Genomic DNA, 26,631 nt, shown 5'->3' on the forward strand with positions numbered 1-26,631 from the left:
AAACTTACTGTGCTCAGAAAAACAAAACCGACCGTGGCCCTCGAGGGTGTGTGGGTGGAGAGAGCTGCAGCCGCGGAAACTAACCAGGCGCGTGAAGGGCTCTAATTGAACTTCAGGACCAATGGGGCCACCAAGGAGGAAGCGACCGACTTGGCCAGGTGTCTGAACCGCCTTCGCGAGGAGGCAACTTCTGAGTAATTGCGGGGCTGGAGGGTGGCGGCACCGGAGGGAACCGCGGGGACGCGCAGGCTTCGGACACGGGGTCGTGGGTGGGGGAGAGGCGACCCAGAAGCCGAGGCGCGAGGCGGACGGGGGCTGGGCCCTGACAAGCGGCCTTCCGGAGTATCGTCTATCTATCAATACAGGCTACGTGACTCAGTGACCCTAAGCCGGGGACCGAACGTCTCCCGCCGGTCAGTCGTTTCCCCCGGGGCAGTTCCAAGGACAGCGAGCTTGCGCGCAGGAGAGACGAGCGGAAGGAAGAGCCAAAAGCCAGCGGCCGAGAGCAGCGGCGCGAGGAGGCAGCCGGGCCGGGGCCGGAGAGACCGGCGGACCCAGCAGTTACTCCCGGCATGCTCCTCCTCGCCGGGCGGATTTCAAACCCTCGGCAGCCCCACCTCCCCCGCTTCGCCCCCGGCCTGCCCCAGCAACAGGCGGTGGTCCGCTTCTCATTGGCCAGATCCTCGCCGTCGTGTTTTGATTGGCCGCGGAGCCTCCCGGCCCTGCTTCTGCGGTCGCCGCCGACTCCATTTTGTCGGTAGAGGCAGGAGGAGGAGGTCGGGTTGTAGAAGCTGGAGTGGCCGGCAGCGCGCTCATCGGTGCTCGCGGGCTTTGTCGGTCCGTGCCTCGTCTCTCCCTGGAAAGGGAGGGAGGCTTCGACGTCGAGAGGGAGCTGCTGCCGCCGTAGTTCCGAGCTTGAAGTCGGTAAGTGGCGGCTGCGCCGCGGGCGCGGCCATGTTAGTGGCCGCGCTCCCCATTGTTGGGGGAAGGAGGCAAGCGGAGGCGAGATCCGGGCACCCGGGCGGGCGCGGGCGGGCACAGCGCCGCGACCCCTGCGGATCCGGAGAGATGGGGCCACTGGGAAGCCAAGCCCGTGTGGCGTCGGAGGAGGCGAGTTTTCCGGGTTTGAGTTGTGAATGACTCACAGTCCGGAAATGGTGATTTATTAAGGGTGGTTATTCTGTCTGGAAGGCAATCTTACCCCTTTGAAAGGAAGGGGGCTTAACTATTTGGTAACTTATTTTCTTGGAATATCAAATTAAAACAAAACCTTGAGCTGTTCCCTCTAGGGAGACATTTTTGTTTATTTACGATAGGCTTAGACTGTTAGGGCTTGTGAGAAGTTATTTTAAGACGGGAAGGAGGCGAGGGTGTTCATAACCAAAGAAAATACTGCATGATGTCTACATGTTCCGAGAGACTGAAAATGGATGTGGCGTGTGTCGAAAGATTGGAACATTCTGGTGGGAGTTTAAAAACGTGGTCTCTTTAGAAAATCCGCCAGAAACCAGTTTTTTTTGGTATGACCCTTAACAGCTAACAGTTCCTTACTTGATTTTATACGTGAGTGAATTTGGAGGTCTTTCCCAGGAAAAAGATACAAACTTACTACGGGACATGGAGACACTTCCAAGAAATTTCCCAGGAGTGACTAGATCTCAAGGGTGAAGAGTTTTTTAAATGGTGGTGGTTATGAGGTCAAAGAAAGTCTTCTTAACACACATTTTCTACCTTTTAGTTCTGGAAGTAGCCTTTTTTATAGTCAACGACTTTTACAGTAAATCTAAATAACTTTCTCAACGTGTTTTGGAAATAAGGAATCTTTATTTTTCTAGCTAGGACTTCTCTGAAACTTGTGTGCTGAGGAGACTCAGATGTGGGCCTCAGCTCCTAGGGTGAACTCAGCAGAACGGCCCATGAAAACTTCTGTATTGAGACAAAGGAAAGGATCTGTCAGAAAGCAACACTTGTTATCTTGGGCTTGGCAGCAAGGAAGAGGACAGGTATTGGAAATCCTGCAATCTGAAAAGCAGACCGAAAGGTAAGCAGATTAACATCACAATGGGCAAACATTTTATGATGGATCCACCCTAAACCAATTGTTTTTATTTTAAAATAGAAGATTATGCAGATTTGTGGATAAGCTCAGTTTTCTTAGGGAAGGTATAATAAAGCTTGTGCATATATTGGAGTCTGAACAGCTTAATTTTTGAGTTAAAGCAGCTGAATAGTCTTATTACTGAGTCTTGTCCAAAATATCTGGAGTTGTAAGTTGGAGCCATAGAAGCTTTTTAAAGATTCTGAACTTTTCTTTTTTTTTTTTTTTGAGACGGAGTTTCGCTCTTGTTACCCAGGCTGGAGTGCAATGGCGCGATCTCGGCTCACCGCAGCCTCCGCCTCCTGGGTTCAGGCAATTCTCCTGCCTCAGTCTCCTGAGTAGCTGGGATTACAGGCACGCGCCACCATGCCCCGCTGATTTTTTGTATTTTTAGTAGAGACGGGGTTTCACTATGTTGACCAGGATGGTCTCGATCTCTTGACCTCGTGATCCACCCGCCTCGGCCTCCCAAAGTGCTGGGATTACAGGCTTGAGCCACCGCGCCCGGCTCTGAACTTTTCTTAATGGAACTTTACTCAATATTTGTTTCCATCCATTTGTAGGTGACAAAGAAGCTGAAGATGGGTGGTGGAGAGAGGTATAACATTCCAGCGCCTCAATCTAGAAATGTTAGTAAGAACCAACAACAGCTTAACAGACAGAAGACCAAGGATCAGAATTCCCAGATGAAGATTGTTCATAAGAAAAAGGAAAGAGGACATGGTTATAACTCATCAGCAGCTGCTTGGCAGGCCATGCAAAACGGGGGAAAGAACAAAAATTTTCCGAATAATCCAAGTTGGAACTCTGGCTTATCAGGTCCCAGCTTACTTTTTAAATCTCAAGCTAATCAGAACTATGCTGGTGCCAAATTTAGTGAGCCGCCATCACCAAGTGTTCTTCCCAAACCACCAAGCCACTGGGTCCCTGTTTCCTTTAATCCTTCAGACAAGGAAATAATGACATTTCAACTTAAAACCTTACTTAAAGTACAGGTATAAAATAAGACAAAGTACTTATGCATAATTTAGTTATGTTTATGGATAGTTAGTTGTCAACTGGTCTGAAAAAAATTCACCAGGGAGTTCATCTATTTTTGTAGAACTGCTAATTAATGTAAAAAATATAGACTGCATCTCACGTATGTGTTGTGTGCACTGTGATGTAATGGTAGTATCAGTGCAACTGAAAACTAAATTAATAATTGTACTTGATATTAAGTGTTCTCGACTGAGTAACTTTTAAGGGGAAACCAGCCAAGTTTAGATTTGGGGAGTGGTAAAGGAATCAGCTTTTTATATTGTTAGGGGAAGATAGTAGTTTATCATTCATGGACCAGATTGTTCTGTTGGTGAATCACATTATAAGCGTCTAACGCAAGGATTCAGAATTAGGTAAACATCTGCAAGTTTAATATACTGGAAAACACCCAAATCAGTAATACACTAACAATCTGATGCACTGCTGAAAGAAAATGTGAATTGTTCTTAATTGTATTTTAGTGAATTATACAGTGGGTGGAAAGGGCATTTGGAGCTCATTAGAATGAGACATAGTACACCCCAATGGCCCTGTTCATTAAGTGAATTAAGTGTCTGCCAACAAATACACCAAAACCATTTTTTAACAGTATTTAATGGTCACTCAATAGCTTTCAAAATACATTTTTGTATTACAGCACTGCACAAGCTATTCTAATAGTGATCTGGCCTCATCATTCCTGCAAAGCTGGCTTTGGGGAGCTGTATAATGTGAAAATTTTTAAGTACCTAAGGGAGAAAGAGCCATGTAAATACCTGTAATGAACTTGTAGCATATGTAAAGTTTTCTTGGCCTTTATCTTACACAAAAATGGGATATTTTAGTATGAATTTGCTGAATGTAAGACCGTGGACTGTTTTTTATAGTATGGCCTAGTTTTAAAGGTCCAAAATAATTTCTTTTTAAAGTGTGCCCTTGTGCTGAAGTGCCAGTGTATGTATATTATACTTGATTTGGTTGTAAACTATATTTCAAAGCAAATCCTAGTGTGATAAGTTTTATAACTAAAAAGGTTTAAGCTGCTAAAACTATTTTTAAGAGATGTGAAATGCAGTATGGGACTATTTTTTTTTTCCTCCTCTAAGCCCAAAGATTAACTAAAGGGTCCCTCCAACCTTACAGATTTTTGGCTTTCACAATCTTCTAACCTAGGGTACAGGTGGTTTATAGAGTATGGTGCCAGTGGGGTTTGGTTTTTCTTTGGTCAAGGGTGGGTGGCAGTCCGACACACTACTTATGCAGAAGACAAACTCCTGCATAATACATTGATAACATGTTTTGCCAACCTTAAGAGTAAATGCTTAAATATAAGTGAAACCAATAGCAAGTTTAAAAAGCCTGTGGATCAGTTAAATTTTGTTAATGCCCTATTTTCTAATTGGCACCTCTTTTGATGCCTAAGCAGGTAAGCAGATGGCTAAGGTGTATTTCTCCAAATAAATCAAGATGAAGTACTGCCCAAGTTAAATATTGATAACCTAAAGACAAATTTATGTATATATGAATTCGAAGCATAAAATTAAATAAAATTATTTTCCCCCACTGGCTTGGTTTTATTTTAAACATGGTTTTGATTACCTCGTATTTTTTAAAAATGTGTTCTCCTTATCACTGACTGGAAGCTTATATATTCTCAGAATGCTCACAACTCATGGACTTCTCAGACTCTAGAACTATAAGCCACTAAATATCTGATTATAAAAAAAAAAAGGCTGGTGGCCGGGCGTGGTGGCTCAAGCCTGTAATCCCAGCACTTTGGGAGGCTGAGGCGGGTGGATCACAAGGTCGAGAGATTGAGACCAACCTGGTCAACATGGTGAAACCCCGTCTCTACTAAAAATACAAAAAATTAGCTGGGCATGGTGGCGCGTGCCTGTAATCCCAGCTACTCAGGAGGCTGAGGCAGGAGAATTGCCTGAACCCAGGAGGCGGAGGTTGCGGTGAGCCGAGATCGCGCCATTGCACTCCAGCCTGGGTAACAAGAGCGAAACTCCGTCTCAAAAAAAAAAAAAAAAAAAAAAGAGATCGAGACCATCCCGGTCAACATGGTGAAACCCCATCTCTATTAAAAATACAAAAAAACTAGCTTGGCATGGTGACTTATGCCTGTAATCCCAGCTACTCAGGAGGCTGAGGCAGGAGAATTGCCTGAACCCAGGAGGCGGAGGTTGCGGTGAGCCGAGATCACGCCATTGCACTCCAACCTGGGTAACGAGCAAAAACTCCGTCTCAAGAAAAAAAAAAAGGCTGGTTACAACTAAAATGTGACAGGAATTTTGTCTTGAAAAGGAGCAACTAGTTTGCTGATATAGAAAAAAAAAGGCCACACATGGAAAATGTTGCAAAGCTTTTGAACATTAATTCTATGATCTAGGTTGATTTTACCCAGTTAACAACCCTTGTGTTTAAATATGCTGACAAAAGTATACACAAGGGACCCTCAGAAGAAAATCATCACAACCACACCTGCTTTCTAATACAGGTTCCAAATGATAGGGCATCTTAAAACCAGTCTGAGAGTAATGCTTAAAATTCTGCAACTAGTCCCACAGCAAAGCTATCTTTCATGCAAGCTGGAGTTAAGGCAGAGCCAACATTTCAGCCTTCGTTTTTTGTTTCCAGGGTAGGTAGTTTCTGTGAAAAATGCCTGGGACTGCAAAATTGAACTTCATGTACTGAACACATCTCAGCCTAGCTGTTTGTTTTTAAGCTATATATTGAATACACTAGGTTTTTGGTTTGACTCAAGCTAAATGGATAAATCAAGTGGGAGTGAAAAAAGGTTACCTGTAAAAATTTTAGCAGGTTAAAGGTAACCTGAATAAAAGTAACCATACAAACACCTCATGCTTTAGGAGAGGTACTGAGTTTAGGTTAGCCTACACAGAGAATGGTGGTAAGAATTTCCCAAATCAATGCAATTGTGAAATCAGCCATACCGTGAACCTTCAGTAAATGTAATTTCGCTAGGCACAGTGGCTCATACCTGTAATCCTAGCACTTTGAGAGGCTGAGGTGGGTGGATCACGAGGTCAGGAGTTGAAGACTAGCCTGGCCAAGATGGTGAACCCCCCCATCTCTAGTAAAAATACAGGAAAAATTAGCCAGGAGTGGTGGCACACACCTATAATCCCAGCTTCTCTGGAGGCGGAGCTTGCAGTGAACTGAGATCCTGCCACTGCACTCCAGCCTGGGTGAAGTTAGAATGAGATTTTTTTTTTTTTTTAATTTCAATTTATCTTTTTGATGGCAGTTTAAACTATGATAGAATCCAGGTCCAAAACCTTAAGCTTAAAATACACACTGATCAATTTTCTTCTTCCCTAAAACAAGACAGGAAAAAAATCTGAAAGGTTTTGTGTAAGTTTGTTTCTACTGTTTTTGGTTGCATTCTCTCATAGGCAATTACTTTGTAAATCGAGAGGGACAGAGTTCATCTCTAAAACCTCTTACACAAATTAGGAAAAAGTGTAACTGGGTGGTAACAAATCTAGGGTAGAGCAAAATCTTAAAAAAACCAACATTTTTTTTTGGCTCCTAGACCAGTTTATTTCACTTTCCAGCATTCAAAGAAATGTGATCTGCAAAAAACTAGATACAAAGTCCTTTTACTTCTTTACAAACTACTGTTCTCCATGAGTTTACATGCCTCACTTTTTATTCCAAGAAAAATCCTCATTGTGCATTACAAGGGTGCAATAGCTGTTACATATACACAGAAACATAATAAAGATAACCAACACTGTTAGAGGAAGGGGCAGAGGAAAAAATCCGAGAAGGAACCTTTTCCACAGTGACTAGTAGAATGTCTTGTAGGTATCAATAACTGAAGACAAAACACGTTGCTCACTTCACCCTATTTATCAAGTCATCCTATCTAAAATGAGAACAGTTCATGCCTGGGACTTCTACAGGTTTTGCTAGTCCTCCTTCCTAGTAGAATGCCATTAGATTATTCCTAAGCTATTGCTCAAGTCACAGCCTCCCTACATCAGAATATATTCTTAGGTTTTGTAAACAGGAATATGGTTAAAATGCAATACAATGGAAAATCTCTACAAGAGAATGAGATTTGGAAAGCCATGCTTAGAGTCTCTGAGCCACACAGCCCTGAGATCTTGGATTATATTTAATCTCTTATCCAGGAACATTATCCATTTACCTTGTAAAGTTGTGAGGAATGAACATATGCAAGATGCTATCACATGGTGGGTATTCCACAAAGGACAATTTTCTCATCTGTAAAATGGGAACAATACCCACTTCCCAGGAGTGTTTTTAGAATTAAATATTTGAAAAGCACATGGTTTCGCACAGTAAGTCCTCAACAATATTGACAGCATTCAATATAAAGAGAAACAACCACAGAAGAGATCCGAAAGCAATTCATTCAACAGATGCAAAAATTAAAGGTCCTTTTCTGACTTAAATATTTTAGAGAACTACCAACTATTGTTATTGTATTTATATATGTATTCACCTATTTTTAAACAAAATCCCAACTCAATATTCAACTTAATTCTCCCCCTTAAATGTCTTAATTCAAAAGGAAATGGAGAAAGAAGGGAGGTAGAGGGCAAAAAAGGTCTATGAACTCTACATATTCTTTTAAAAATACAGAGAACCTCTATCCATAAGAACCACCCACTACGTTCATGAGTGTGTAACTGTATACAATAAAATACCTTTTGTAATTAAATCTAGTCATTTTGACTCTAAGTAAATTCTAGTTCCCATTATATCAATTTTACTATCTCCATGAAAATAAAGCTATAAAAACATTTCCCCGTTTGATTAAACAACGAAAATATAAAAGATGAAGCAAGTGAAAAATTATGGACTTTAACCTAAGATCTGACACTTGCTGTGTGATCCTGGGCAAGTTCAAAAAAAAAATTATAAAATAAAATACAGACAAAAATACCATTTCATACCTCCCTTGAAAATATACCTCTGCTGTATTTTCAAAATTGCTATAAATTAAAAGCTTAAACTCCACTTCCAGATTTTTAGTTAATAATTTTCCATGGAAAGTTTTAAATATGTGGCAAAAAGACAAAAATCAAATGTGATGGAATCAATGTATACGTAAAGAAACATCCTAGTAAGAAACTAAGGAATCCAAAACATTTTGTGATACTATAAAAGTTATTTATTCACTATACACAGAACACGTCCCCTATAAAATGTACATGTAAATCACTAAAAAGTATAATTTGGTGAACATTTTCTCAATTACAGAACATACTAAATCAGTTGGGATAACAGCTGTCTGCCTCAAAATAATCTAATTATAGCACCCAGTATTCTTTATATCTAATGCAAAGTTAAATACTTATTTTGGGGGTTATTTCCTAGTATGTTGTTTGTGAGGCAGAGTGAACACTTTAATTCTAGTATATTACAGTCACTGCACAATAAACCAGTTTATCACAGATTAAAACAAATCATTTTTTCATTATTTGTAATATTGGGATCAAACAAATACTGGATACTTTTAAATGGCAGAATAACCACATAATTACTTATTCCTGATAGTATATTGGGTTCTATAATTACATTAAGATATGAATGGTGTAAAATATTGTTACGAATAATATACCTCAAACAAAACGATGAGGTGATACTGTAATGATTCACTAGATTGTGCTCAGTAGACATTTACCGAATAAGGGAATTATTTATTTTTCTCCTCAATTATCCAGTACAATGATCTGCCCATAGTAAGGGCTCAATAAATATTTGCTGAACATATTGACTAGGAAAGAGGTGAGAAGAGATGGGCCCTCTTAGCTGGATGTCAAATGTAATTCGAATTTACTTGGGAAGTAGAGTAGTTAAGGAAGATGTAAACTGCATGTGGTGTACAAGTAAATAAATGCAGATGCCAACAAAGCAAATGATTAAGCAGAAAACACTGGCACCAAAATAAACAAAGGCAAGATTTGCCAATAATGGCGAAAATGGAACTTTTATATTGGACCATACCTTTTCCCACCCAATTCAGTTTGAGACAGACCAACAGAGGCACCGTAAGAGACTATGGCTGTCTTCCTTGATATTCAGACATACTATTTTCCAATAATTTGTTATGGATCTGGTACCCATGAATCAATATAAACCTATTCATATTTAGGGATTAGTTTCCACAAGTACAAAGTTGAATTTCCTTTTATTTGTCCTAAAATGCTTACTTTCAAACTTGAAGGGACTTCAATTATTCCATGTAGTTTTCGATAACATTCTTTTATCTTTTCAGACCAGAGTCAAAATATTCGTACAGTATTCATACTGCAGCACCTTCCACCCACCCTTTGGTCGCTTGAACTGCCCTTCTTTGGTTCTTTTTCCGCTTTCAGATCTTTCTTGAAGTGTAGTAAGCAGAACTGTACTGGGTATTCCAGCTGCAGTTTGGTCTTAAATAAAAGAAGGATGTTTGTCAGTTTGGTTTTCTTTATTCTTCTCTGTGGTATACAGGATTTTGTTAGTTGAACTGGATGTAGCAGCTTACTGGGCCAAATTTTCAAGAGAATAATACAATAGTTCCCAGGTCTTTCCCCTGGGATGTAACTTAACAGCCCATACTCTATGTAGCACCTTTCCTCTCTCACTGAAGCATTATCTCTCATTTTTCTTCTTGCTTACTGGGCTTTAAAAAAAAAATGCAGAGAGATCTTAAGTAAAAGGAGAGGTGAAATATGTCAGCCCTCATTTGAGTGTTGATTTAATCATTCTATTATTATTATTGAGCCCAGTACCACAAACATAGTAGGTACATTCAATTAAGTGGGGGACTCAACTACATCACCCAAAACTAACATAAAACACTACGTAAAGATCCTCATCAAGTACCAGTAGGATCCAAACTACCACAGGTTCAACTGTAACACAGTCCTTTTGAAGCTGTTAGATGTGTCACTTTAGAAACAACATATAAGATTCTCAATAGTCCAAGTTTAAAAACAAGATGACGTAAGTAAAAAATAAAAATAAAATCAGGCTCCAGAGAATCAACAATTTCAATGAGCTATCTCCTCAATCCACTTCTCTCAAATTACAGTCTGTAAAACAAACAAACCACCCCCCCAAAACTAAGGACCAGGCCTGGGCTCAAATCCTGGTTCTGCCTTATAGCCTTTTGCGTCTCAGTTTCCTTATCTGTGATATGGGGAAAATAAAAGTATCTCATAGGGTATTGTGAAGAGTAAATGAGTTAACGCATAACCTTTTCAAGTGCCCGGCATATCATGAATACTTAATAAATTACCAGCTATAATTGTCATAAAGTAGATGGAATTCAAACCACAACCTACTTCTCTGAAGAGGTTTTCACTTAATATTAGCTGCTCATCAACAATCAATTCAAAATGATTTAAAATCATGTCATAAACATTAAGTTCCAATGCATTTGTTTATGAAGAGGGAATTACTGATCCACCCAATATGAAAGTATACACTTAGAATTAGCTGATCCAAATTTTATCTTAACACTACCAAATAACCTCTGAAGTTAACCCAAGAGGCTTAATGAGCAATCATTAAACAACTCTGACATTACACAATGAATTTTTAATTACTGTGTAAAAGATGTACCTTTCTGGCAAGTTCTATCATTTCCAAAGTAAAAGTTATTTGTGCCTAGTGCAATACTGATTAAAAACATTCCTAAATCTATAAAGGATTGTTTCCATTGTTATTTTAGAATCATATTCAATACTATAATAATTCCAGTTAATCATTATTTCCTTCATTTTCTTTTTATTATAGCATGTTTGCTTAATTTACAGCAAGCAGAAAATAAGCTGGGTCTTGTTTTGATCCAAACATTGATGTTTTAAAGGTTGTACACAATATTTGTTAAAAAGAACATATAAAAATACGTTTTTAGAAGCCTCTATAAGAAAGAAAATACAAAGTTTAACCCCACAACTTTCCTCTTTTCTAGAACTGCAAACTACTGCTACAGTTTTAAATAGACTTTTTGTTGTTTAAACTATACATCCAGGAAAATCTAAAAAAATTAAAGAAACGTGCATATAAATGATTGCATAGCAGAACATGAACATTAACTGCAAACAGTAAAGAAATTAAAGTTAGAAATACTATCAAATATACAAAGGTTCTAGAATAATCGATCCTTTAAACACATTCCACAAACAGTATTTTAAATCCATCGTTTTATTCTTTACAGGCAAAGCCTAGATTCCAAAAACCAAAATTGAAAAAAGCAATCCTCTAATAGGAATTGTTTCTCCATAATTCTTACTTATATCTGTAAGCAAGCAATCTGATTTTTAAAGATGCTAGCTTTTTATTCTGAAATGAAATTGGACATGTCAAGTCACTTTTGTCCCCAAAACGATCTTTCAGAAAAATACTAGAAATTATAAATGGTTAAGGGTATTACTTCATTTTTAGTCAGGTACTACACCGATAATCAAAAACTCAGAAGATGTGACTCTCGCTTAAAACTGACCAATCCTTTTTCCAAAATTATTTTGAATTTCATGGCACCACAGAATCGCCTAGAATGAGTGTTGTCTTTCAACTTGCCTCATATTAAATAAAGTGAGGTGTGAAAAGCAGGCCTCGCTCATAAAGAGGCAGGCAAATTTTGATACAAATGCACAGGCTAAGTGCTGTAAGCATCAAAAAATTTCAGTTCTTTTACACTATGCACACACACACACACAAAACCTACTTTGAAACAATTTACTCCCTTCTAACAGCAGTAAGAAAACTAAGCAACATTATGGTCAACAACTCTCCTTAAACTTCAGAATAACTATGTAAGAATATTCCTTTCTCCTTAAAATTATTTTTGCCATCATCAACCTGCTCAAATTTTAAGGTAAGTTTTTGTGTTTTCTATGTTCCAAATCTTCACAGGAACCAGAAAAAAAGCAGTGAAGGCTCCATGTTTCAGCCAAAAACTCAATCTTCCTGAAAATACTACCTAACCCCGCTGGCATCATTCCCCAAGATAGTGGGGTTAACAAAAGAACTAATCCACACTTCATCATAAGTAATTATCATGGGCCTAGACTTTTTTTTTTTTTTTTTGAGACAGAGTCTCACTCTGTCACCCAGGCTGGAGTGCAGTGATGTAATCTTGGCTCACTGCAACTGTCTCCTCCCAGGTTCTGGTAATTCCCCTGCCTCAGCCTCCCAAACAGCAGGGATTACAAGCGTGCACCACCAGGCCCAGCTAATTCTGTATTTTTAGTAGAGGGGGTTTCATCCTGTTGGTCAGGCTGGTCTCGAATGCCTGACCTCATGACCCACCCGCCTTGACCTCCCAAAGTGCTGGGATTACAGGCATGAGCCACCGCGCCCGGCTAGGCCTGGACATTTTGACAAGACATAAAGGCCCACCCTGAACCTAAGTGTGTCTGAGCAGTCAGTGCTGTACTGTGGCTACTACTTCACTTTTGTATCATTCTATCTTACTAGCAAGCTACATTTCTAGGTTAACAGTTCTACCAAATATGAATATGAAAGTTTATTTTTAATGAGACAATGTTGCAAATTATGGTCAACCAACATCTTTTCACCAAATACTTCAAGCATAAAAAATGAGAATCTTTACAAAAATATACAGAGACACCACAAATTGGTAGCTGCCCATAACATTAAACAAACTGGACTCTTAAGAGTGGCTTCTCAACAGCATATCATTTTAATTATAACCATTGCCTGGTACAGGGAAAACTAACAAGTGTTTTTTAAGCATCATTGCAACATTGTATTCCTGATAATTTAAGTAAACCAAACTATGAGTAAATGATACATGCCTAAAAATGACCATGGTTTATACTATCAGTGGCCACTGGACTTAGGACTAGTCCAAGACCTTGATCTAGATTTTGACCTAGACCTAGACTGTGATCTTGACTGAGATTTGGATCTAGGTGGTTCTTTTTTCCTTGATTCCTTTTCATATCTTGAGCCAGACTTATAATGTGTTTTGGAATCTGTTTTAGAGGTGCCTCTAGTTTTGGTGTGAGATGCAGACCTAGAACGTGATTTAGCCTTCATTTCTTTCTTGGGCTGGGACTTGGACCGTGATCTTGAATTGGATTTAGATCTTGAAAAAGATCGATTTCGGTGTTTGAATCTTTCAAAACAGAGGAGAGATATAATTAGAGTAAAAATTAGATTCTATATTAATCAAATTTGTTACTTTTAGAGCAAAAGTTCACTCTGAAATTAAAAAACACGAGTCTTTTTCAAAGCAAAGTTATTTACCTATCATTGTCGGAATGGCTTCTGCTACGCCGTGGTCTTCCAGTCGGTCTACTGCTAAAAAGCATATCAGAAAAAGCAGTGACAAATATCTATTCATAGAGGTAAAATTTCTAATTAAAAGCAAACCATAAAACTTTTTCTTTTTATGAGATGGAGTCTCACTCTGTCACCCAGGCTGGAATGCAATGCTGCAGGATCAGCTATTGCAAGCTCCGCCTCCTGGGTTCAGGCGATTCTCCTGATTCTCCTGCCTCAGCCTCCCGAGTAACTTGGATTACAGGCGCCCACCACTACGCCCTGATAATTTTTGTATTTTTTGCAGAGATGAGGTTTCACCATGTTGGTCTGGCTGGTCTCAAACTCCCAGCTTTAGGTGATCTGCCCACCTCAACCTCCCAAAGTGCAGGGATTACAGGCGTGAGCCACTGCACCCGGCCATAAAACTTTTAAAATGCTAAAAGATTTTTTTGTCTCAACGAAGCATTCAATCTATCTAATTAAAAGCATACAAAAAGGCTAAAAAAAAAATTAAATGCTAACAAATACACCTTTTTTTTTTTTTGAGATGGAGTTTCGCTCTTGTTACCCAGGCTGGAGTGCAATGGCACGATCTCGGCTCACCGCAACCTCCGCCTCCTGGGCTCAGGCAATTCTCCTGCCTCAGCCTCCTGAGTAGCTGGGATTACGGGCACGTGCCACCATGCCCAGCTAATTTTTTGTATGTTTAGTAGAGACGGGGTTTCACCATGTTGACCAGGATGGTCTCGATCTCTCGACCTCGTGATCCACCCGCCTCAGCCTCCCAAAGTGCTGGGATTACAGGCTCGAGCCACCGCGCCCGGCTCAAATACACCTTTTTTAAACAGATCACTGTGTTTACGCATCACACTTACTTTCTAGGACTATACGATCTTCTATAGTTGTAATCAAAAGACCGACTTCTTGATCTCCTTCTTTCGTAACTTCGGCTTCTTGAACGTCTGTATCTGTCATAATCATCATAGCGTGAAGAACTGTACACATTCCTCCCTTCCTTGGCTTTCATCTGATTTGGTGCTAGGAAATACAAGTAAAAGAAATACTTAAAAATACTAAAAACAGTATTGAAGCCCTCAATAAATACAGGAAAAAGTCTCTGCATGAGTGTGTGGCTCACACCTGTAAACCCAGTACTTTGGGAGGTTTAAGTGGGAGGATCATTTGAGCCCAGGAGTTTGAGACTGGCCCGGGGCAACATGGCAATACCCCATTTCACAAAAAAATAATTAGCTGTGCCTGGTGGCTCACATATGTATTCTAGCTACCGGGGAGGCTGAGGTGGGAAGATCACTTGAGCTCATGAGCTTGAGGATGCAGTGAATTGTGATCACACAACTGCATGTCAGCCTGGGGGACAGAGACCCTGTCTCTAATAAAATAACAACAATAACAAAGTATGTGTTTTGGAGTGTTTTTTTAAAAACAATTTTTATTTTTGAGACCAGAGTCTTGCTCTGTCACCCAGGTTGGAGTGCAGTGGTGCAATCTCAGCTCACTGCAACCTCCACCCCACACCAGTTCAAGCCATTCTCCTGCCTCAGCCTCCTGAGTAGCTGAGATTATAGAAACGTGCCACCACACCTGGCTAATTTTTGCATTTTAGTAGAGACAAGTTTCACCATATTGGCCAGGCTAGTCTCAAATTCCTGACCTGAAATGATCTGCCCGCCTCAGCCTTCCAAAGTGCTGGGATTACAGGTGTGAGCCACTGCACCCAGCCTGGAGTCTGTTTTAGAGGTGTCTGTAGTTTTGGTGTGAGATGCAGATGCAGAAAGTGATTTAATGTAGGCTGGGTTGAAGTTAACTGCAAATATTGACCTTGGAAAAGGCATGTTTTTCTTTTTTTTTTTTTTTTTTGAGATGGAGTTTCGCTCTTGCTGCCCAAGATGGAGTGCGATGGTGTGATCTTGGCTCACTGCAACCTGCGCCTCCCGGGTTCAAGCGATTCTCCTGCCTCAGCCTCCAAAGTAACTGGGATTACGGGCATGTGCCACCATGCCTAGCTGATTTTTTATTTTTAGTAGAGATGGGGTTTCTTCATGTTGGTCAGGCAGATCTCAAACTCCTGACCTCAGGTGATCCGCACGCCTCAGCTTCAAGTGCTGGGATTACAGGCTTGAGTCAGCATGCCGGACCTATGTATTTATTTTTAAGAAAATATAGCCGGACGCGGTGGCTCAAGCCTGTAATCCCAGCACTTTGGGAGGCCGAGGCGGGTGGATCACGAGGTCGAGAGATCGAGACCACCCTGGTCAACATGGTGAAACCCCGTCTCTACTAAAAGTGCAAAAAATTAGCTGGGCATGGTGGCACGTGCCTGTAATCCCAGCTACTCAGGAGGCTGAGGCAGGAGAATTGCCTGAGCCCAGGAGGCGGAGGTTGTGGTGAGCCGAGATCGCGCCATTGCACTCCAGCCTCGGTAACAAGGGCGAAACTCCGTCTCAAAAAAAAAAAAAAAAAAAAAAAAAAAAAAAAAAGAGTGCCGCCGGGCGCGGTGGCTCAAGCCTGTAATCCCAGCACTTTGGGAGGCCGAGGCGGGTGGATCACGAGGTCGAGAGATCGAGACCATCCTGGTCAACATGGTGAAACCCCGTCTCTACTCAAAATACAAAAAATTAGCTGGGCATGGTGGCTCGTGCCTATAATCCCAGACTCAGGAGGCTGAGGCAGGAGAATTGCCTGAACCCAGGAGGCGGAGGTTGCGGTGAGCCGAGATCGTGCCATTGCACTCCAGCCTGGGTAACAAGAGCGAAACTCCGTCTCAAAAAAAAAAAAAAAAAAAAAAAAGAAAATATACTAGAAGACAGTTTTGTGTTAAAAATAATACTCTGTTATACTCAACTTTTTTTGAGACAAGAGGCACTTTGTCACCAGGGCTGGAGTGCAGTGGCGCAATCTCAACAGCTACCTCTGCCTCCGGGGCTCAAGTGATTCTCCTGCCTCAGCCTATTAGGTAGTTGGGATTACAGGCGCTCGCCACCACACCCAGCTAATTTTTTGTATTTTTAGTAGAGACGGTGTTTCACCATGTTGGCCAGGCCAGTCTCAATCTCCTGACCTTGTGATTGCCCACCTTGGCCTCCCAAAATGCTGGGATTACAGGTGTGAGACACCGTGCCCGGCCCTATCTCCAGCTATTTTCAAAATCTTCTCACCACCTAGCTTGTTATCGAAGACCTGCCAACTATTCCGACAATGGGAATCTATACCATAAAAGGATTTTTTAAAACTCAAAATGGGAGTGAGTGGCTTTTTGAGATTGGGTCTTGCTGTCACTCAGGCTGGAGTACAGTTGTGGAAACATGGCTCACTGCAGCCTCAACCTCCTGGGCCCAGCTGATTCTCCTGCCTAGCTGGGACTGTAGGTGTGCACTACCACGCCTGGCTAATTTTTTTATTTTCTTTTTTGTAGAGACAGGGGTCTCACTTTGCTGCCCAGGCTGGTCTCAAACTCCTGGGCTCAGGCAATTCTCCTGCCTGGGCCTCCTAAAACGGTGGGATTACAGATATGAGCTACCACATCCACCCATTTTACATTTCTTTTCTAACCACAGAGTTTTAGTTTATTTTCATGCTGCCATTTTCCATTCTTAAATGGTTGAAAAAAATGACCACCGAACCATATTGATTTGGAATGATCCCGCCATGGATTCTATTCATTAGGAACAAAACAAAATATTTATAGGTGGCCTATGAATAATCTGCAGTGTCAAAATGCAGTAATGTATAATTACAGTTCTAAGAACCTAAGTAGAATAAGGCATTCCTAAATGCCTTATATACACTTCAATTCTTATCTCATTCAATTCAATGAAGCAGATATTTTACGTATTGGAGTACATTAACGAATAACCAGGAATCTATTATCCAACTCAAGAACCAGAGTTACCAATAGTTTGTGTCTACTCAAGTGTTGCCCTTCTCTTCAGCAGCTATTTTAATCTCTTAATTGGTATCTTGCCCAAGGCAACATAATGGCTAAGCCAGAATTCAAACACAGGTCTATTTGACTCTAAAACCTGTATTCCTGCCTCGTAAGTATGCAGCAAACATCTGGTAAGCCTGCATAAAGTTGGTAAACTTTCAGAGAATCTAGATATAAAGGCCGGGCGTGGTGGCTCACACCTGTAATCCCAGCACTTTGGGAGACCAAGGCAGGTTGATTACCTGAGGGCAGGAGTTCGAGACCAGTCTGACCAACATGATGAAAGCCCATCTCAAAAAAAAAAAAAAAAAAAAGTCTAGATATATTTCAGGCATTCCGATCTCCACTTCCCATCTATACTTACGCCAAAACTTTATAATACATTTGAAAAATATGATGAAATATTCAAGACACCCCATTTTCTTAAAAATGATCCTTTTGGGCCAAGTATAGTGGCTCACGTCTGTAATTCCAGCACTTGGGAGGCTGAGGCGTGCAGATTACTTGAGGTGGGGAGTTTGAGAGCAGCCTGGCCAACATGGTGAAACTCCATCTCTACTAAAAATACAAAAATCAGCCAGGTGTGGTGGTATGCATCTGTAATCTCAGCTAGTCGGAAGGCTGAGGCATGAGAACGGTTTGAACCCAGGAGATGGAGGTTGCAGTGAGCTGAGATTAAACCACTGCACTCTCAGACAGAACGAGGGGATGTAACAGAAGGAGGCTGGAGCCGCTGCCATCGCCATGACCTGTGGTAACTAGCAAGAGCTCGTCTGCCAGAAGAATATGAAAAAGCAGAGCGACTCGGTTAAGGGAAAGCGCCGAGATGACGGGCTTTCCGCTGCCACCCGCAAGCAGAGGGACTTGGAGATCATGCAGCAGAAGCAGAAAAAGGCAAACAAGGAGGACGAACCCAAGTAGCTTTGTGGCTTCATGTCCAACCTTCTTGCCCTTCACCTGTGTGCCTGGAGCCAGTCCCATCACGCTCGAGTTTCCTTCTGTAGTGCTCACAGGTCCCAGCACCGATGGCATTCCCTTTGCCCTGAGTCTGCAGCGGGTCCCTTTTGTGCTTCCTTCCCCTCAGGTAGCCTCTCTACCCCTGGGCCACTACTAGGGATGAGGGGGTTACCCCATCCCAGTGTTTTTTATTCTTGTGGGGCTCACCCCAAAGTATTACAAGTAGCTTTATAATTTAAAAAAAAAAAAAAAAATCTCAAAACACTACCTAAAAAATAATGCATCACACACATTGGGTATAAGGGTACTTACTCTTCCGATCCCCCTGGGCAAACTGTATTTCAATCTGCCGTCCACAAATCCACTTTCTGTCCAAATTATGTAAAGCATCTTCAGCATCACGAACATCCTCAAATGTGCTAAATGTTAAGGGGCTTGGGAAGTTTTGCAAACTTTGATAATGAATGAAAGTTCAGTTCGTATGTCTGGAACAATTCACAATCTCCCAATATTATTTCAGAAAATCAACCAGACCCCACTTACTAGTTGGTGATTCAGTTGGATTCACAATTCACACTATAAAAGCACTTGTGATTTCCTAAGGCACACATTTGAAAATGTATGAAAAGTAAATGCAGTGAAGTTATTCTGGAAATAAGATGTTACAGCTGAATCACCAAGTTGTCCTATCCAATAATTTTCCTAAGTTTTAAGAATTAAGTTTACAAAAAAGAAAAACAAGTGTCAGTTCTATGTCGTATGTTAAAATAAAAGTTTCTTAAAACCAAAATACTGTTTTTCATATTTGTTTCAAATGAAAAAAAGAAAATGCCAATAGTTCTTGTGTAAGCAAGCAGTATATGCCTTACCTTACAAGAGACGAAAGTATTAACCTCAAATTAATTTTGCTATTTTCTTTTTCATATGTATCTAACACTACTATTTAACTGTCTTCCTTGCACTGCATGGGAAGACAAGCATGCTAGCCATTTGTGGGCATCGAGATAGAGTCAAGCAGTACTAAAGACAAATCACTATACCGAAAGCGTTATTACATCCATGCAGACTGCAAAAGCATGCTATCAAGAAACAACAAACCACTGTAAGGACTCCTAGACTGGAAAACCCTAACCATGATCCAAAATATACAACTTCTTGCAAAGAAATGGGTTTGAGACTGGTTTCCAACTTGAGAATGTCAAGGTATTATTTACCAGCTTTAAGCAGGAACTGCTGGTACTTGTTTTTGATCTGAGGAGCTAAGCCCTTTGTCCTCCCTGGTCATGTCAACAATGATACTATGAGAATTCCTAGCTTTACACAGTTATCCTGTCCAAACCTAGCTCCTTTCCTAAAACCATCATAATGACAGAGGCGAAGTACACATTCAAGGCAGTGTTTGGTATCAATGGTTTGGAAAGAGAGCTAGGTTAGGTCCGGGTATAGAGTTCCATTCTATCAAAAAAAAAAAAAAAAAAAATCACTATTCTAATTTGCACATTTGTATTTCCTAAATTTGAGACAACACAAGACTGGTAATTTTATAAATTGTACACTTCTTTTTTGAGACTGATACTGGTATTCTTTTATTCTAGAGACTAAAAGGTTTGCCTTAGTAGACTATTCACTTTTTGTTCTGAATGGAATTAAGGACTGCAGGTTTCCAGCTCTCTCTTCCTGAGGCCATTATGAAGATTAAATGGAAGGACAATTTCAAATAACTGGGCTTTCAACATGAAAAGGCAAAGGCTGACGGGTAGTTTAGAACCTTGAAAACTATAACTGAACATCCCTCAAGGTTAATGCAGCTGGGCTCTAAACTAATTAGAAGGAGTAAGTTCACTTAATGGGTATACTACTTTGTTACCCCAAGAGACAGAATATAGGTATAAAAAGGATTTCTATGGAGAGCCGTAAAAATTATTAATGAGAGCAGAGCATCCTCTCTGGGGCTATCCTCAAAAACAGAATCTTGGGCTGACGGCAAGTTTCTACTTTACTCGGTAAGCCAGGGATAGGAAGAAAAGGCTAACTGTGAATTGAGTCAGACAGAGACAGCAGCAGCAGAGGCAGCTAAGCATCACTCTGATGTCAGTCATGGAGAAATTTGTACTTTATGGTCTTTTCAAAAATGAAATTGATAAGCCTGTTATTTCATCTATTTTAAGACCACAGACTTAATGAATATGTATTAAAAATTATCATTCTCCTTTAGATTGATTTGAATTACTACCCTTTTCTGCCTCAAGTATCACATACTCTTGAATCAAACTACTACTGACCTTGATTCCTGGGCCACCCAACACTAGGTAAAATTAGGTTTATGTTGTAAGACAGAATGTACTGCTACCGTCATTTACTGAGCCAGATACAGCTATTACCTTCTCTGTAATGGAGGTTTGCAACCAATTCTCACAATTGTCCTTGACGGCTGGCCCTGCAGGAGTAGCTTTTGGCTTTTCCCTGTCTCACAAGGACTCCATCAATGTACTACAAGTTTCAGGAGGTCCGCTGAATTTAAGCAGGAAGAATTTTTCCTACTTTGAGGTCCACAACCCAAACCCTTGTTGCAGGGAGATGATCTCACACTGAAAGGAGGAAGTAAGATCACCTGAAACTCTGGGTCAGGGACCAGCCTCTCATGGGTCCCAATTAGGCATCTACATTAGGGAGAATGCCTTCTGCAACTCATTCAGGGCCAACTGATCATTTTCGCTAAAGCGGCACAAGGCTAGCAGTCTTCACAGAGCTAAATTCCCGAAGTTAAGGGTTTATGTGTCCCCAGCAAGCACTTTAAAATCTATATATAAACAGAATTTATAGTGACTCTGACCCTGTAAGACCACCCAAGCTGTTTTCTAAGTAGACCCCAGTGCATACACTTGTCTCTCCTTTAAGCAGAGCTCTGTGGCTTAACCCCAGAACCCCATGCTACTCCGAAGAGCACTGCCTGCTACTCTGTGGCATCTGACCACCTGGTCCAAGACCAAAATATGCTGAATTTAATCTTAACAATATACATCCTGTTACACTTTAACTTGATAAGCTAAGAGAGTGCATTTATACAAGACCACAATCACAACATCAAAGGCCCACACAAATCAAGTTATAGGTTTTGTCACTAGACCAAACCAGAGTAATTTTGAAAATTAACTGCTTACAAAACATTTAAAAAAAAAAAGAAAAAAAAAGAAAAATAGTTATTCTGTAGGATACATCAGGTATGACTCCTTTAATCTTGGCCATCATTCAATTCAACTTCATCTTGACCTTTAACTCTTTAAGTGCTTGTCAGAAGGACTTGTCATGAGATGCTTGGCCAAATATGACAGATGGCTTTATCTTTAACTTTGAAAAACAACCTTTTCCCCCTTTTGTAGATAAAGCGAGGCTTTGTCTCCCATTAGGCTTGTCCTTCTTCCAGCTTTTCTTTATTTTTTCTTTTCCCAAACTCTCCCTTCTCTTCAAGCCTGATCCTTAAGAGGTCTTTGGCTTGTCTACTTGCCTTAAGTGTTGAACTCTACTCTAAAGGTTCTTTCATGCTTTCTCTTTGGGGTCGCCATAACTGTACAGCTTTACATTCTCTGAGGTAACAACAGAGGACAGCAAATTAGGGGACAATATTAAAGAAGTTTACCTCATTGTTATACAATTTGTTTTTGATCAAGTGATTCAAATTAACAAACAAGAATACCAAATTTTAATTGCTAAGCACAAGAACATATTAACTTTTAATGGACTTAAAAGTAGTAGCAACCACAGTGCATTCAAATTTAAATCACACATATAATCATTGATTTGAGTTTCAGACGCATGAATGGGAATTTAAATATTTTACCATTTTTGGATTAACTTTAAGAAATAACAAGAGCAATGTGTGAGTCAGAATTAATTCTCAAAAATTTGAAGACACAGACATTAGAGGACAAAAACAAACTACTTTTTAGATGTTACCACTTACATAAACTTGAATTTCAAACTTCAACACCCCTCACTAATCAGCCATCTGAAGAAAGGATATTGAACATAAGCAAATCCTCTTGGACGGCGAGTGTAGAAATCAAGTGGAACATACACATCAACTATAGGACCATAACGACCAAATTCACGCCGTAAATCTTCAGACCTAAAACATCATAAAAAGACCTCAAATTTTTATGTTCAAGTCCTTAAGATGTATACGCAATATATCTTTTTGATAAAGGAAAGCTAGGTTCAAGAATTTGAAGGTTAAAAATGCAGTTTACATTAACAGGACAACAGCAGACATTCGGTACAAGGGAATGACCTTTGTTTTCATCTATAGCCTTAGTTTTTCATAAAAGGTACAACAGCATTAGGTCGTATATAAGCATTGCTACTTTTTGTTTTGTTTTACTTTGAAAAACACCAAGCACTGATTTTTACTCCCCAATTTTAGCGACAGGTTTAGACACTTAACAGAAGGCAAATATGGGCTCAAAAAGTCACAAATATCGAATGCCTTAAATAAGGTCAAAATGACGTAAAGGGAAAATTTCTCTAGACGCTAACATAATTACTATTATGTCTTTCCTGCTTAAACTTTAGACAAAAAAAGAAATCACAAAGCTAGCAAAAGATAAACCCAACAAAAACGCCAAAAAACCTAAACCATGTATTTTCTGTGTGTAGATTATTTGGGAAATACGAAGCCTCATTTGTAGTTAAGACCTCTTCCAAAATAATCTGAAAGCAACTCGAAACAAGGGAATGGTGAGAACAAAGCCTATTTAAGGTAGGTCTGAATTAATCTAGTTTGGCTGTCAACGTCCTAATGATTGAGGCTTCCCAAACCTCCCTTTTCAAAGGGTGACCAGAATTTCCAGGAAATAAAAACTACTCCAACATGTAACTGGAAGAATCTAACTCCCCAAATCTCAACGTTCCCTTTCTCCAAACACCTCCAACTGATTAAAAACCCCAAATATTAACAACGGCAACAAAAAGGATAGAAGCAGCATTCCTCTCCCTCGATCCCGTTATTTCACCTCATTTTTTTTTAGCTGGGGGGAAAAAAAAAAATCTCTGGGCCAAGGGGGCGTGCACCCCGAAGAACGTGAACTTCGAATCAATGGGGAGCGGCCGTCGGGTGGCGGAAAGGCCGCGGCGGGGGCTGCCCGCGCCGGGAAAAAGCCGGGAGAAAGGGGCTGCGAACTGCGGAGGAGGAGGGGGACCGAAAAACCCCGCCACGCGGCCGGGTGAGGGCAGAGGCGCGGCCCTCGCTCCCACGCGGCGACCGAGGCCGGCTACGCGGCCTAGTTCGGCGCCAAAGCTGGAGCGGGACCCGCCATCTTCACCGTGTCCCCTCCCCCGGCCCAGTGCCGCCACCGCCAGGGTCCTCTCCGGCAGCCTGCGGCCTCCCCGCCTAGGCCCGGAGTACCTGCCTTGTACCCACCTGGTGTCGTCGGCCACGTTCCTGACGAACAGAGACGTGTTTGGGGGACGCAGGTAGCGAGACATGGCGGCGGCGTGTCTCGGCCGGGCGCACTAACGGGTTCAGCAAACCGTCCGCGGCTCCGGCGCCGAAGCCTCAGACACACACAGCCAGAGAGCTCCGCTACAGCAACCGCCTCTTCTCGCGAGACTTCACTCCCGCCTCCACTCCCCCCTCCTACCTCGGCGCAAAGCTGGGCCCGCAACGGTTCTTTCCCGCGAGATCACCAGGCGTGCGCCTGCGCATGCGGAGAACTGGCGCACGCGCCTGAGCCTCTGTCTCGTTCATTGGCCTCTTGCGGTGCCTCTTCCCCTCCCCCTAGCCTTGTCTTTCTTTCTTTCGGTCTTCACTTTCCCGCCCTTTTCGTCTTTGCACTCCCCTCCATCCCCACCCCCAAATCAGGAAGCAGGTGTTTTAGTCTTTAGGCCGAAATTTGCAGTTACTACTAAATGAACAGATTTTTAAGCTATGTAATTGAGAGAGGCTGCCTTAAATTTCCCCTTTAGTCCAAGTTATGCTCTGCTTTTATTTTGCCTTAAATTTCCGGTTTGTTGGTTCCACTTTTGAAGCATGGTGTTATTAAAAAAAAAAAAAAATTCCCGTTTTGTCCAGGTTATGCCCTGACCCGCAAGAGAAGGATTTATAGCTTCTTGTATTAAGTGTGCAGAGGAGCCGGGCGCGGTGGCTCAAGCCTGTAATCCCAGCACTTTGGGAGGCCGAGGCGGGTGGATCACGAGGTCGAGAGATCGAGACCATCCTGGTCAACATGGTGAAACCCCCGTCTCTACTAACAATACAAAAAATTAGCTGGGCATGGTGGTGCGTGCCTGCAATCCCAGCTACTCAGGAGGCTGAGGCAGGAGAATTGCCTGAACCCAGGAGGCGGAGGTTGCGGTGAGCCGAGATCGCGCCATTGCACTCCAGCCTGGGTAACAAGAGCGAAACTCCGTGTCAAAAAAAAAAAAAAAAAAAAAGGTGTGCAGAGGAAGGACGTGTCTTCCCCAGCGCACAGTCGGGCCTGTCTTTCCAGTGCTTTCAACCCGCCTTCGCCCCCCACCCAAACCCTGGCCATCTCCACTTAGCCACGCATTTGGCTCCCAACCTTCTGGGTGGGACCAGACCTCGCACTGTAGGATCCGTGGTCATCTGTCGTGTATTCGTTGCTGCTGTCGGCTTCCAGAGTATGCGTCGGAACTGCATTGCAGTGGTTCTCAAAACTTTTTTTTTTTTTTTGCAACCCCCACCCCGTTCTCAAAACTCTTTGTCTCAGAACCCCTTTATATTCTTGTAGATGATGGAAGATTCCAAATAGCTTTTTTTTTTTTTTTTTTTAAAGTATGGGTTATACCTATTAATAAGTAGTTACTGAATGAGAACTTAAAATGGAGAAAACTTTGACACGCTCCACTACCCTTTTTCACACATCACAACATGTCCCCTCTGGAAAACACCACATTTGTGTCAGGCCTCCACGTGCAAGCCTGGCCCCAGAAAGTCTAAAGTCCTGCCTGCCTCGGCTGATTACCCCTCACTACCCTGCTGCGTTCACCATGATCCCTGATCGCCCAGAGGAGCTTCCCCCGGACATTAAGGTTCTCACCCCACCCTGCCATCTTAATTGTTATTATGATAGTGTCATACTTCTCACCCTACCCTGCCACCTTAACTGTTCTTATGATAATGTGAATACTCCTCACCAGACCCTACCATCTAAACGACTCGTACCCCACCCGCCATTGTAACTGAACTTACAGTAATGTATACTCCTTGCCCCCTACCCCCACCACTGTAACTGATCTTACTCCGTAACACCCTTGCCCCCTCCCCAAAAGATTCGCCCCAACCTATAAAACCAACTCCAGAGAAGCCGCTGAGCTCTTCCCTGGTTATTGTACGTCTAAAGGCCGAGCCCCCCGCCCCCGCGCCGTGGTTAGGATGCCGCGTGGAAGCCGAAGCGGCACCTCCCGCATGGCCCCTCCGGCCAGCCAGGCCCATCAGACGAGAGCTGCGCCCAGGCCAGCACCAGCCGCTCAGCCACCAGCAGCGGCACCCCCCTCTGCAGTTGGGGCTCTGCTGCTGCGCCCTGGCAGCCATGTCTGCTGTCCCAGATGGCAACCACTGCAGCTGGCGTGGCTGTGGGCTCTGCTGTGGGGCACACACTGGGCCACGCCATTACTGGGGGCTTCAGTGGAGGAAGTGATCCTGAGCCTCCGAGGCCTGACATCACTTACCAGGAGCCTCAGGGAAGCCAGCCAGCACAGCAGCAGCAGCCTTGCTTCTATATCAAACAGGTCTTGGAGTGTGCCCAGAACCAGGGTGACATCAAGCTCTGTGAGGGTTTCGGTGAGGTGCTGAAACAGTGCCGACTTGCAAACGGATTGGCCTAATCAAGAAGTTCAACCTGGAGAAATGGAAAACCAACTCTCATAACCAAGTTAATTTAATATAAAAATGTAATTGATAGTGAAGGTATAAAGTGTAGCCGTCAGTTAAACCTCTCCTGTCATTCCTAGCTTCCTTGCTTCAGAATTGAAATGGAAGGGGATGTTCCTACTCCGTAGAATTTGGAGCTGGTCAAATGTTTGTGTGGTCTCCTTAAACTAACTGTTATGATTTTATTCTTTGTGAGTTAATTAGAATAAAGTGATTTTCTTCAAAAACAACAACATCAACAACAACTCCTATCCCACCGCCCTTCGATAACGCCCTTTTCTGCCTTAGCCCACATTCGCCCAGGTAAATAAGCAGCTATGTTGCTCACACAAAGCCTGTTCGGCGAGTCTCCTCTTTCAAAGCATGCATTTTTAACGGTTTGTAAGTGGATGAGCAAGAAAATAGCAAATACTCTTTAGTATAGTTTTGACTTTG

General features: G+C 41.9%; 3 protein-coding genes and 1 pseudogene across 12 annotated transcripts; 3 read left to right on the top strand and 1 right to left on the bottom strand.

Annotated features, from left to right (window-relative positions):
- The first annotated feature begins 1,953 nt into the window (after window positions 1–1,953).
- PNRC2 (proline rich nuclear receptor coactivator 2) lies at window positions 1,954–4,681 on the top strand. The gene is made up of 2 exons (XM_010345451.3): window positions 1,954–2,041; window positions 2,662–4,681. The coding sequence occupies exon 2, from the start codon at window positions 2,680–2,682 to the stop codon at window positions 3,097–3,099; it is 420 nt and encodes a 139-aa protein (XP_010343753.1). The 5' UTR covers window positions 1,954–2,041; window positions 2,662–2,679; the 3' UTR covers window positions 3,100–4,681.
- A 4,613-nt stretch (window positions 4,682–9,294) lies between these two features.
- On the bottom strand, window positions 9,295–23,920 carry SRSF10 (serine and arginine rich splicing factor 10). Of its 10 annotated transcripts, XM_074380283.1 has the most exons (7): window positions 23,725–23,917; window positions 22,328–22,434; window positions 18,621–18,722; window positions 14,281–14,443; window positions 13,388–13,441; window positions 13,155–13,256; window positions 9,295–9,555 (listed from the first exon to the last, which is right to left on the bottom strand). In XM_074380283.1, exons 1-7 carry the CDS (start codon window positions 23,787–23,789, stop codon window positions 9,495–9,497), a joined length of 654 nt encoding a protein of 217 aa, XP_074236384.1. In that variant the 5' UTR covers window positions 23,790–23,917; the 3' UTR covers window positions 9,295–9,494. The 10 variants fall into 10 exon arrangements, with proteins under 10 accessions (XP_074236384.1, XP_074236379.1, XP_074236378.1 ...); XM_074380278.1 differs by lacking the exon at window positions 13,155–13,256 and having other exon boundaries at window positions 13,388–13,438; window positions 23,725–23,918; XM_074380277.1 differs by lacking the exon at window positions 13,155–13,256 and having other exon boundaries at window positions 23,725–23,916.
- LOC101038778 (small EDRK-rich factor 2-like) lies at window positions 18,034–18,272 on the top strand. Its single transcript, XM_074380285.1, has one exon. It carries the CDS (start codon window positions 18,138–18,140, stop codon window positions 18,270–18,272), a length of 135 nt encoding a protein of 44 aa, XP_074236386.1. The 5' UTR covers window positions 18,034–18,137.
- Window positions 23,921–25,698: 1,778 nt separating the features above from the next.
- On the top strand, window positions 25,699–26,198 carry LOC101038047 (coiled-coil-helix-coiled-coil-helix domain-containing protein 2 pseudogene; annotated as a pseudogene).
- The last annotated feature ends 433 nt before the right edge of the window (window positions 26,199–26,631 follow it).

This window comes from Saimiri boliviensis, chromosome 11, assembly GCF_048565385.1.
Source record: "Saimiri boliviensis isolate mSaiBol1 chromosome 11, mSaiBol1.pri, whole genome shotgun sequence".
Classification (NCBI taxonomy): domain Eukaryota; kingdom Metazoa; phylum Chordata; class Mammalia; order Primates; family Cebidae; genus Saimiri; species Saimiri boliviensis.

Bases quoted from the DNA above. Each gene is read 5' to 3' on its own strand.
- PNRC2 (XM_010345451.3), top strand. From the start codon at position 2,680: ATGGGTGGTGGAGAGAGGTATAACATTCCAGCGCCTCAATCTAGAAAT.
- LOC101038778 (XM_074380285.1), top strand. From the start codon at position 18,138: ATGAAAAAGCAGAGCGACTCGGTTAAGGGAAAGCGCCGAGATGACGGG.
- SRSF10 (XM_074380274.1), bottom strand. From the start codon at position 23,789: ATGTCTCGCTACCTGCGTCCCCCAAACACGTCTCTGTTCGTCAGGAAC. The intron at 18,723-22,327 runs ATCCTTTCTTCA...CATTTAGCACAT, and splicing joins AGGATTTGCTTATGTTCAAT to TTGAGGATGTTCGTGATGCT. The intron at 13,442-14,280 runs GTAAGTGTGATG...TATGCTTTTTAG, and splicing joins AGATCGTATAGTCCTAGAAA to CAGTAGACCGACTGGAAGAC.